This window comes from Apis dorsata, unplaced genomic scaffold, assembly GCF_000469605.1.
Source record: "Apis dorsata unplaced genomic scaffold, Apis dorsata 1.3 scaffold_83, whole genome shotgun sequence".
Taxonomy (NCBI): domain Eukaryota; kingdom Metazoa; phylum Arthropoda; class Insecta; order Hymenoptera; family Apidae; genus Apis; species Apis dorsata.
The window spans coordinates 75752-87528 of NW_006263381.1; the positions used below are offsets into that span (position 1 = coordinate 75752).

At 26.1% G+C, this 11777-nt stretch overlaps 2 protein-coding genes across 7 annotated transcripts in view; both read right to left on the reverse strand.

Annotated features, from left to right (window-relative positions):
* Positions 1-238: 238 nt before the first annotated feature.
* On the reverse strand, positions 239-2111 carry LOC102671932 (syntaxin-7). Of its 3 annotated transcripts, none has more exons than XM_006611091.2 (6): positions 1664-2111; positions 1314-1430; positions 1183-1252; positions 918-1092; positions 638-850; positions 239-568 (listed from the first exon to the last, which is right to left on the reverse strand). In XM_006611091.2, exons 2-6 carry the CDS (start codon positions 1420-1422, stop codon positions 320-322), a joined length of 816 nt encoding a protein of 271 aa, XP_006611154.1. In that variant the 5' UTR covers positions 1423-1430; positions 1664-2111; the 3' UTR covers positions 239-319. The 3 variants fall into 3 exon arrangements, with proteins under 3 accessions (XP_006611154.1, XP_031364200.1, XP_006611153.1); XM_031508340.1 differs by having other exon boundaries at positions 1314-1593; positions 1664-2110; XM_006611090.2 differs by having other exon boundaries at positions 1314-1597; positions 1664-2110.
* A 1725-nt stretch (positions 2112-3836) lies between these two features.
* LOC102672290 (adenylate cyclase type 2-like) overlaps positions 3837-11777 on the reverse strand; it is a 12856-nt gene continuing 4915 nt past the window's right edge. For 2 of the 4 annotated variants that reach the window (XM_006611093.2, XM_031508321.1), the window contains 19 exons: positions 10108-10242; positions 9267-9484; positions 8445-8601; positions 8145-8294; positions 7946-8058; positions 7611-7858; positions 7097-7455; positions 6636-6925; positions 6378-6554; positions 6112-6292; positions 5964-6047; positions 5792-5890; positions 5550-5693; positions 5370-5465; positions 5135-5258; positions 4853-5059; positions 4555-4735; positions 4355-4490; positions 3837-4268 (listed from right to left, as the gene is read on the reverse strand). In XM_006611093.2, coding sequence (XP_006611156.1) covers positions 4104-4268; positions 4355-4490; positions 4555-4735; positions 4853-5059; positions 5135-5258; positions 5370-5465; positions 5550-5693; positions 5792-5890; positions 5964-6047; positions 6112-6292; positions 6378-6554; positions 6636-6925; positions 7097-7455; positions 7611-7858; positions 7946-8058; positions 8145-8294; positions 8445-8601; positions 9267-9484; positions 10108-10242 — 3264 coding nt within the window. In that variant the 3' untranslated portion in view covers positions 3837-4103. Of the gene's footprint in view, positions 4269-4354; positions 4491-4554; positions 4736-4852; positions 5060-5134; positions 5259-5369; positions 5466-5549; positions 5694-5791; positions 5891-5963; positions 6048-6111; positions 6293-6377; positions 6555-6635; positions 6926-7096; positions 7456-7610; positions 7859-7945; positions 8059-8144; positions 8295-8444; positions 8602-9266; positions 9485-10107; positions 10243-11352; positions 11772-11777 lie in introns of those variants that run through there. The other 2 variants (XM_006611094.2, XM_006611095.2) reach the window with 2 other exon arrangements.

Below are 11777 nucleotides of genomic sequence, written 5' to 3' on the forward strand. Positions count from 1 at the left end.
ATGAGTAATGAAACGTACAAATGGAGTGGGCAGTCTTAGACTTGCCATTGCACATTTTATTTGTAAAATAAATCTTGCACCATTTATTATCACAATTATGAAAATGTTATTAATAAGATACAGTATGATGCAAGTCTTTTTTGTTACATTCGTTTTCACAGAGTACTACACTTCTATAGTACTATATTTTTTTTGTAATTATAAAGCGATTTTAATTAAATCAAAAGTTTTTTCAGGAAATATATATATATACCAAATATGGTATCTTGCAATTAAAATGCAACTATATCTTTATCATTTTATTCATTTTATAAAATATTTAAGAACTTTGCCAAGCAATGATTCCAATTAATATAAATAGTACAATTGCTCCAATGAGAACTAATATACATTTTTTCTTGCGCAATTTATTTTGATATATACTTGCTTGTCTAACATGTGAAGTAGCTTCATTGACTGATACTTCTGTTCTTTCAACAGATGCTTCTATAGAATCAATAACTTCTCCTTGATTATATACTATAGTACCAAGATCTTTGAAAATTTGATTGATATCACTAATATTATTCTGTAAATATATTCATTATTATATTGATTGAAAAAATTAATAAGATATTATTAGAATGCAAAAATATACCTCCAACTGTCTTATACTGGCTTCCTGTTCTTCCAACATTCGCAAATTTTGTTCTTCTTGTAATTGTTGTTGCTGAATTTGTTTCTGAGTTCTACTATCTTGTAACTCTATTAATGTCTCTTGTTTTTTTTCTCCAAATGGAGTAATACCTGCACTTGCTTTGGCTCTTCTAACCATTTCTTTCTCTTTGGAAGCTGCAAGTCTTTGCACTGCCTAAAAAATTGAATTTATATATAAAGATATAAATTGTTATAAAAATAAAGCATATTTACAAACATACTTGGAAAGAATTTAATGCACTTGTAAATTCATCTTGTAGACGTTCTCTTTGCATCTTACGTTGTCTTTGTTCTCCAGGACTAGTAGAACCTGAATTATTAGATAATATAGCTAAATCTCGAAGATGTACACTAGTATCTTTTGCCAGCTGTTGTGTGTAATGTTGTATTTGATGTCTAAAATATATATAAAAAATCATTTTTACAAAATCATAAAATATATATTTGAATATTATTTATACAAAATATTATTAAATGAAATCTTACAATTGATTTCGTAGTTCTTGAGAATCTGTAGAGCTGCCCAATTGATTGACCATTTTTTGCATAGAAGACACTATTAAATATAAATTAAAATGAATATTAAATATATTTTCAAATAAATAAATTTCACTTACCATTTTGAGATATCTTCAAAATAGATGTACCAATGGTCTGAGATAGCCTACCAAAATCTTGTTCTCTTGTAGGACCACCATTGTGGTATGATGAAAATCCAATATCCATATTAACTTTTGTGTTATTTAAAAAAAATTAACAATATTGAAAATTATTCTATACGTGATAGTAACCTCCTTAATAGAGGTTAATCGCTCACTGATTAACCAAGGTACATTCGTAAAAAAAATCACTTTTTTTATGTACACTTCTCTGAATATATCAGATTTTAAGAAAACACCGTCTGTAATAATAAGATATGCATATTCTCTTGTTCGTTGATTTATAACATTTAAAATAGAGAACTTACGTTTTGTTAAAAATCACATAAACGAAGAATGATGACAGTTCTAATGTCAAAGATGATAAAGTATTGTTATCTATTCTCGTATCCCACCACTGTCAATAAAATGACTAACAAGATAATTAGTTTGCAAAATGAATTATATAATTTTCGTAAAAAATTAATAATTTCTTTTACAAAGATTACATATGTCGATCTATATTTTCTTGTTAGAAATAAATCGAATATATGAATAAATGAACGAAATAAAATAGAGTTCACTATGTGAAGCTCTAAAACTACGTATAAATCGATAAAGCCTAAGCCAAGTTTAAATGAATATAGTCGTCACTTCGTTACTGTTTGTCACAATATACACATTGTTCTATTTACAAAATTATATCAAGATAAATAAAATATGCCTATTCGAATTAAAAAAAATGCCATTACATATGTGAAACCATTTTCATAGCTATTTATCGAGAAATTAGAATAATTCTAATAGTTTAAAAAAAAATTTTTAAATGCATGTATATGATCATTAAATATACTCTAATGTCACTTATTTTTCCACTATTTTTAATTCTTGTTTATTCCATTATATCTTTAAAAATGTCCAAAATATCTTTAGTTATCGTTGTATTTTTTATTACAAGATTTCGTTTCAAGAATTTCAGAAAGCAATTTTCAAAATCTGAAATTTTGAAAATATTTTTATAAAATATGTAATATTAAAAAATAACAACAAAAAAAGAATTAAAAATAATATAAAAATTTAAGTATCGTAAAATTTTTATTAAATTATATAGATATTTGTTATAATGCTCTTTTATATTTGTTTATAAACTATTCTTATATTATATATAATAATAAATATTTTATTCTATTTATAAATTATATTGATCATTATTTTTAATATTTAAAAAATATAATATACAAAAATATTTACAAAGAAACAAATGAGCGCTTATTACATTAATAATATATTGATAGAAAAATAAATTTTACTTATAATCACTTATAATCAAATTGAGGAACTTAGTTAACATATATGTAATTCATAAATTAGAAAAAAATGATATATTTAAAAAATTATCATGTTTGTTCTCTAGAAATTTAAAATAATTTTTATAATGACTTAAAAATATTTTAGATATTTAGATATCATTATAAAAATATTGTGACATGAATTATTTTTGTAATTGATTAAACATGAATCTTTTACCATTCAAAATTCACGATCTAGGATGAATTTATATTTATATTAATTAATTTACTTATTAAAATATAATATTTGATAAACAAATTGTAATAAATCGAAAGATTTATTACAATAATAATATTTAATAATATTTATATTTAAATAATAATATTTTTACGTATAAAATTTTTATGTAACAATAATTGTATTATTTAAATTTTAAAAATTTTTATGAAAACTACGCTATAGAAACAATTACAATGATATCATTACACATATCATATTTAAACAAAAATTTGTTATATATAAATAATATAAAAAAAAAAATTTTAATTCATCCAAATATTTCAAGATTGAGAAATTTATAAAAATCTTCAATTGTAAAATTTTTTTATAATTTTATTATAGGACATAATAAAAATATATTCATATCTTAATTTTCAAAACATTCATTTCTTGTCATGATCTTAGTAAAACTGTATTAATTAATATTTTGAACTAATTATTATTTTTATGAATCAAATGTAATACATATACAGCATTATTATTCGCATGAATCAATATAAATAATGTTTATTTTTTTTTTATTATCTTTCGAATTGCTATATATCAAATTGGCATTTACAAGAAATTATTCTTAGAAAGATTTTTATCATTAATTGTAAGACATATTTTTAATAGTTTTTATAGATTTGTTCATTATTTAGAGCAACATTTTTCAAACATTATTGTTTGAATGTATAAAAAAGTAATTTATAATAATAATAATAATATTTTACATAAATTTTTATGTAAAATCACATTTTATATGTAAATTAATATTTTTACAAATTAGAAAATGTCAATAAGAGAGAGAGGGAGAGGAGGAAGTATTTTAAATGCATTAATGTATAAAGTTATTCTTAACATTTATATACTGATTGAGTAAAATTTTTAAAAAATAAAAAAAAAATTCTATTAAAATTGATTTCTTCTATTTATAATTTAATGATATCATTCTGTTGATAATTTAGCTTATATAGCATATGATTGCAAGCATATTTCACATATAAACTCAATTGAATAATTTGAGGTATTCCATAATGATGCAATCATTGATTGCGTTATTTTTTTTAATTTCTTTGGTTTTTTAGATTTTCTTTGGTTTTTTCCTATCTCTCTGTGCGTTCATTTAGATATTTATTATCTCATTTTTCACATTTTCAATCTTCCAGTCAATTCGATTTACGATGAAATAATTGATTAAAAATCAATTTAGTATTTCCATTACAGACTGGTTTCCTCGATAGAATCTGTTCTTTGAAGTTGTCGATTATCGTCGATACCAATAAAATACGTTGTGACTAAACCTTTTGGTTTGACATACGTATCTCCTCGAAGATGGCACTTGACACCTTGTTGTTCAAGAACAGCCGCAGTTTCTGCTGTAATCTGTATAAATAGATATAGTTTTTATATAAAAAGATGTTATCTTTGTAAAATATATTTTTCAAATAAAAATCTAACTTTAAAAATACCTGTATTTTTCCTGGAACACCTGTTGTATCCATTCTCGACGCCATGTTCACAGCATCGCCCCAGATATCATATAACGGTTTTTGAGCACCTACTACTCCAGCTGTAACTTCACCATGTGATATTCCAATTCTCAATCTAAAATAATATATTTTATAATAAATAAGTAAATAGTTTAATAATTCATAATGTAAATATATACCTGTAAGGTTTGGATGTGTAAAAAGTTCTCATTTTCAATTTATCTAGGACTGCTATCATTTCAACTGCAAATTGAGCCATCACTTTTACCACGTTATCACTAATATTTTCCTTGTTTTCTGAGCTACGCATTGAATCGCGTCGACTAGCTTCTAATCCACAAGCTGCCATATAAGTAGTGCCTAGAAAATAATTGTAATATTATTTTTATTCTATATATTTTTGATTCTATTAATTTTATTAATTTTAAATATTGTTATCTAATTACTCACTTTAAATATTGTTGATTAACTACTCACCAGCAATTTTAATTTTTTCAATTCGATTGAAATATGGCTCAAATAGCAATTTGTCAAATTCACATATAATCTCATTTAAGACTGCCAAAGTATTGCTTTCATCGATGGATACATCCGTTAATGAAGCAAACATTACAGCAACGTTACTATGAGCTTCATGATAGGGCTCATTTTCTACTGTTCTATTCATATTCAAGTAGAACTCCGCTGTAATATAATTTCTCATTTATAATTTATTGAATTACTAATACTAATTTTAATTTTAATTAAAAATTAACTTACCAACATGTTCTGGTAAAATATTACGAAGTAAAAATTTATTAGCATTTCTTGTATGGAATGCTTCATCTTGTTCTTTGGTTAATTGACGTTTCCATAAGTAATCTAATCTATTCAAATATTCTGCCTGAATAAATGTTAATTTAGTTAATATATATATACATATATATGAACATATATTATATTAGAAAAATAATATGTTAAATGTAATAATAATAATTTGTTAAATGAGATTTACCTGACGATCTATCAGATGTAAAGAAAAAGTAAGAAAAACTATGCTTAAAATGTGAGCCAGTCTTGGTTCTAAATATGGATTCCATCTGTCGCCTGACTGAGACAAATTATAAATAAAATCACAAAAAATCACAATTGATGCTAATTTAATTTAGAAATAAAAAATGCTTATTAAAATTACCTGAAATAAATTTGAACGATATATCCAAACATTCCATGAATAAAATATGACTATTATGATGCCTATTACTAATTTTAAGATATAATGGAGTCTTAAAAACAGAAAACTCGTCAAAATAGCCAAGGAGCAAGTTTGTGTCATTTGCTAGAAATAATTATTAAAATTAAAAATAATATTCAATATTTTAAGAAATTAAACTAAAACAAATCTACAGCATTCAAGTACCTACTAAACAATCTTACCCAGGGTGTAGCTACGCAATCAATTTTCGAAGTGCCAGGTTCTACTACATTGAATGTTACATTATTACTTGTAAGCTCATTAACATTCTTACATTCAAACTGAAATAATATAATAATTGTATATATTAGTTAATAACACTTAATAAGATATTTATATTCATTATCAACTTACAATCATATCAAACATGGCACACGCTGCTAACATTAGCGTTATTACCAAATATAAAACTGTTCTGAGAAATGCACTCCAAACAACCTAAAGTATAAGGAAATGTTAAATAATTTAAAAATTATGTAAAAAATTAAATAAAAATATTAACCTTTATGCTAGTTTGATATAAGAAACATAATAATTTATTTCGAGGATGCGGAACCTGCCCTTCATGTTCATCATGCGGATCTTTATATCGGTTCCATGCGAAATGCATCCAAGCTATTGGCATTAAAGCGATTAAAAATAACATTGTTGCAGAATAACTAATCGTTGTGCTCAGATGCCATCTAGAAATTAATAAGACTTTATAAATGTTTTTAATTCAATTATATCATTAATTAAAAATTTTATGAATTTTATGAAAAAACATACTTGGAAAGAGAAAATGTAGGTACCAGATAAATGAGTCCCATAAAAATTAAGACAAAAAGAGCACAACTAATATAAAATTTAAAAAGTGGATCAGGTTGCTTTAAAAACGGTATTTCCCAACTCCATTGTTGAAATGTTAAAAATAATGGATTCATATCTTTCCAATTGCACCATTGTCTAAAAAATTATTCAAAAATTGATATCTTCTTTCATATTGATGAAATATTAAAATTTAAACAAATCAAAAACAGATATTACTTCCATTTAGTTAAAGGCATTTTTTTAATAGCATGTTCCATCTCTGCATCTGCAGTTTTAAGCATTAGATGATAATCTCGCAAACAGGAATCCATAAAATGTGTACGTCGTCTACATGTGTTGGTGAATACGCCAACATGATTATTTATAGTGGCAGTAAGTCGTCTACTGTTTCTCGCACTGGGAGTCATACTGGTACTGGACCGTACATAGAATTTCACGTAATGCGTATTAGATAGCGGAGAGGTTTCAGGGGACGGAGTCATGACTGTCAAGGTGTTCTCGCTGTTCTGCAACAAGGTTCGCCTGTCAACGATACGTCAAAGACTCGACGGAAATTCGTTCAATAATTAAAAAAATATGTCAGTGGCGTAGGGATTGTTCGAATGTTGTTAAGTATAAATAAATTTTTTATTTTCGTTAATTCATTCGGATTTCCTACGCCACTGGGAAATATGCACCTGCATAGTCGGAGATTCGAAATCGTCGGGGATCGAAGGTGTAATAAGATAACTTCGAATCCCATATTTTTTGAGAACCTCATCGTTCAAAGAATCCACCGGAACGCAATCATATTCGTTGGCATCTACGAGATCCAATGTTTGCTGCGTAATATGAACTTTGCCGGGTTTCCCTGTTTGCTCCATTTTATTAGCTATAACAACATCGCGTGACCAAACATCATACTGCCATTTGCTCACACCTAGAATTCCTGATATTATATTGCCCGAGTGAACTCCTATCCTCATATTTACATCTACACCACTTTCACGTCGTACTTTTGCTCTTACATCTTTAATTATCTTTATCATATCAAGTCCTAGATATAAACAAATTGAATTTTTAATTGTATAAATAATAAAAATGCAAGAAATAGATATTATATATTATTATATATTAGAATAGAATATATATAGAATATATATATAATAGAATATTATATATATATATATATATTTTTTAAAACGTATTTACCTAAATCCACACAACTTTTCGCATGTTGAGAATTTGGTGTCGGTACTCCACTTACACAATAATAACAGTCACCTAAAAATTTGATACGCAGAACATTGTGCCTTTCGGAAGCTTCGTCAAAACTACCAAATAAATCATTCAATGTCTCTACTAGTTTCCGCACTGGCAATGTCACAGTCAATCCAGAAAAATTCACAACATCGGCATATAAAATGCTTACATTATTATGGGTTTCGACGCATAAGTCACTGAAAAGCAAGTAACAATATTTGTATTATAATTTTATGTATTTATAATCAATGATATTTAATTATCACAGAGATACAAAAACTTACCTAGATGGTTTGGGAGGTTTTTTGTGCTCTTCTAAAAATTTAAATATATCTCTAAATTCTTTCTTTATCTTCGCAGCTATATGTTGTGGTAATATACTTCGTGTAAGTTGTTCCTAAAAATTGTTAGTATTTTTTTAAAAATATCATTGTATTGTTTAACGTTCTAACTTTTGTTTATTAAAGTAAAATCATTACACACTTCTTGATCTTTCTCATAATTCAACCGCAATGTTGATTCCACACATTTTCGATGATCGAGAAATGATCGTCTTGTAACAATTTCATTCATGAATCTAAAATAGAGTCCCAAACCATTCACACAAACAAAATATATCGTGTCCGTAATGATCTAGAAGATTCGTAAAGAAAATTCAAATTTAACAATCAAATAAAGATTAATCTAATTAGAAATTTTATTATACATTTTTAAACATTGTTCCATTAAAAATATTCTATAAAAAATATTTTTACAATTAATTTTCGATTTTAAGAATTTTACCTTCGTACTAAAATCGAATGAATTTCTATAAGTGATTAACGATAAAGCGACTAAGTAGCATGTAGTAGTCGTAATTCCGAGTATGAGAGCATGTAAATTTTTCGTGAGAGGTAGAAAGACATAACATGCCAAGAGCGCGTGAGTCGCGTATGCAGGTCTGTAAAGAAATAAATGCAATTACACATGTTATATAAACGATCACAAGTTCAAAGTTGCGCTTTAATTAGCAGGAAAGATAAAAATGACTCGTAATTAACTTATTATTAAATGCAATCTGCTAATGAGAATTACACATTAATCTAATCTGTATATTGACTATAATATTTATCTTACGTTCATCACCTCTTACATAAAAAATTGAAAAAAAAAAAGAATCTAACAAAATCCACCAAAATATGTTAAACAAGAAAAATAGAAAAAAAATAAATAAATAACATAAGAAAATTTAATAGCTTGGAAAATTTATTAACTTGATCTCGTTAAAATAATGCAAAATAACAATATTAAATATCAAGCTTCTTTATTTTTTTTTAAAAATCTATTTAAAAGAGAAACAATCGCAAAATTAAAATTTAAACGGAAAACGACCGTCTAGGGAAATATCTTGTGAAACCTGTTACAAAATTATTCCCGTCATGAACGGAGATAATATCAATGAGTGGTTCGCCGATTTTTCATAATTGTTGTTTCAAGGAAGTAAGTAATAAAATATAAAACGCAGTTATAAAACGAACAAAAAATTGACGAAGTTCACCTACGATAATTAAATAGTGGCCTTGCCACGATTAGTCAGGAACTTCTCTGTTTTCTTATCAACGTTACCTTATCGATGGTGCTTCATCGTTGTATAGAGTGTAATAGAAGGGGACAGCCAAGTCCCCAATTGCTAATAATACCACGATCAGACAGGATAATATGACCGATAGGTAAGTGTTTCTAATAATGATCTTTGACTTGAACGAAAGTGCAATCACTGGACAGAATAACGCGCTCACTAAAGTGCTGATCACCACATCCGGTACGCAGTTCTCAATGTTGACCTATGAAAAAAAAAATAGAATACATTCAGTGTCTTTTTCTTTGTCTTTTTTACTGAATATTTTATTTGAATATTTGATGATAAAAATGTATTTTTAATCAAGTAAATAACTGTAATCTACTAGTAATAATATATATACTGTAATCTATTAATAGAACTAAAATATTTGATCGCTCCAATAAAAAATTATCGATTCAATAAGAATTGCGCTTATGATCAAATTGTACTAGAAATAATTCCAAGAATAATGATAATAATATTATTTAAAAATTATATAATTAATTTCGATAAGTTACTCAGTTAGTATTTATTATTCTATATAAAAAAATAAATAACGAAAGATATATTATTGTTTTATACATTAACAACAATATTATTTTTCATTATTATTTATTTTAACAAATAAATCTTAATGTTATTTAAATTTACATAAAATTATGACTTCATCATAACTTTGTATTATTTCATATAATTTTTTTATATAATTAAACAGAATTAAATACAAAAGAAAAAAATTTAATTAATATATTTATTTTAGTTGGCGAATAGGAAATTCATGGATTTCAATTGGAATACCTAGTTTGAAGCGAAGCATCTCATTATTTCACATTCTATTTTGCTTACCATTGTTATCAGAATCAAGCAATATGTGAATCCGAGGGCCAATTGCAAGAGAACAAAAAGCGACAGATAACCATACTGAATCCTCCTTTGGTAAACCGTGAACAGCTTCTCTAGGTTTTTGTATTTGAATTGTGTCTAAAAGTGAAAGTGCACGTGAGATTATGTATTCGATATGCGACTGGATAGTTGTTTGAACTTTCTAGTCGATTAATAATCATTGTCATCATCGTAATGATATTTTCAACAATGATTTAATTGAGTTTTTATGAGAATAACAATTAGAAGTAGAATTAATAAATTAATTAAAAAATTTAAAAAAAGAGAGATACCCATATTTTTCAAAGGATTATCACTCACAACTGAAACTATATGTATATTATATTTAGATTCACGAATTCATTACTCGATGATTAATAAAGCGTACTGAAAACAATGCAATATATATATATTTGCGATACATTTTCTCAACTTTCATCCATGATCATTTTAATTTTTAGGGAATCCACGATTATCTTCAAAATGAGGAAATAAAAATTATAAATAATGATAAAATATCAAAATAAATATGTGTATAATAATAAAAAAAGAAAAACAATTTTAAATATCAAGTGTTCGAACAAACGCAAGTGTTTCATTACTGTCGTTCGTTTGTTTAAAACGAGACTGTGTACTTACTGATCGAGGAATAAATACATTAAAGAAAGAAAAATACTATTTTAAATCGATGATATTATTATATATGGAATAAAACTTGTTTTACATTATTTTAAAATTATAGATTAAAATGTATTAAAATTCTTTAATTAAAATATATTTTCCTCAGACATAAATACTTATATGTATAAAACTTTTTCAGAATTACATATGCCATGGATAATATTGTTTCAAATAATGTAAAATTTATATATTATTCACTACTATATAATAAATTCATTATTAAACAAAAAAACATAATCTTTCTTTTTGATAAACATAGAAAAGATTTAATATTAAAGAGCCATGAATATCATTGTAAAATTCTAATCGATTCTGGGGGGAAAAAAATAAAAGATCCTTCGGCGTTAACCTACGCTTTGAATATGGAATTATATGCAACTACGTCTCAGAAACATATATCATTGCACGATATTCACTTAAAGATGTTACAAAAAACACAAATAACGATATTAGAAACTAAAAAATACTATAAATTATTAAAATTCGATAAAACATTCTTAGTAAATCACTTATTAAAAAATCACACACCTTCGATTCCGAAAATATTTCTTCTTTTTCTTTCAATTTTACTAAAACGATAAACAATCCGTTTAAATAATTTTAAATCTCGTCGAATGAACTAAATATAATATGCAAACAATGATTTCATATAATTCGATCCTCACGTGAGAATAAGATGAATGATAAGGATCACTGTTTCATTGATGATTTAAGAAACCTCGGAGTTAGCACAAACGCGCGCGTATCTCCGGCAGCTACCGGCTGTCTGATGCTAAATCGACGCGTGCATGGTAGCTAACGCGAATTAAGCTGCTCGTAAACTATGATAAATAAAAATCGGACTGAGTATTGCGGGGCGCAGTCGCGCCACTACACGTTGTGTCTCTTTTTTCACGATTTCCTGCCACACCAGAGTACCAGAGCTCGCCGAAGCTCTCGAAACTCTCTCCACC

Bases quoted from the DNA above. Each gene is read 5' to 3' on its own strand.
- LOC102671932 (XM_006611091.2), bottom strand. From the start codon at position 1,422: ATGGATATTGGATTTTCATCATACCACAATGGTGGTCCTACAAGAGAA. The intron at 1,253-1,313 runs GTAAGTGAAATT...TATATTTAATAG, and splicing joins TTTGAAGATATCTCAAAATG to TGTCTTCTATGCAAAAAATG. The intron at 1,093-1,182 runs GTAAGATTTCAT...TATATATTTTAG, and splicing joins CAAGAACTACGAAATCAATT to ACATCAAATACAACATTACA.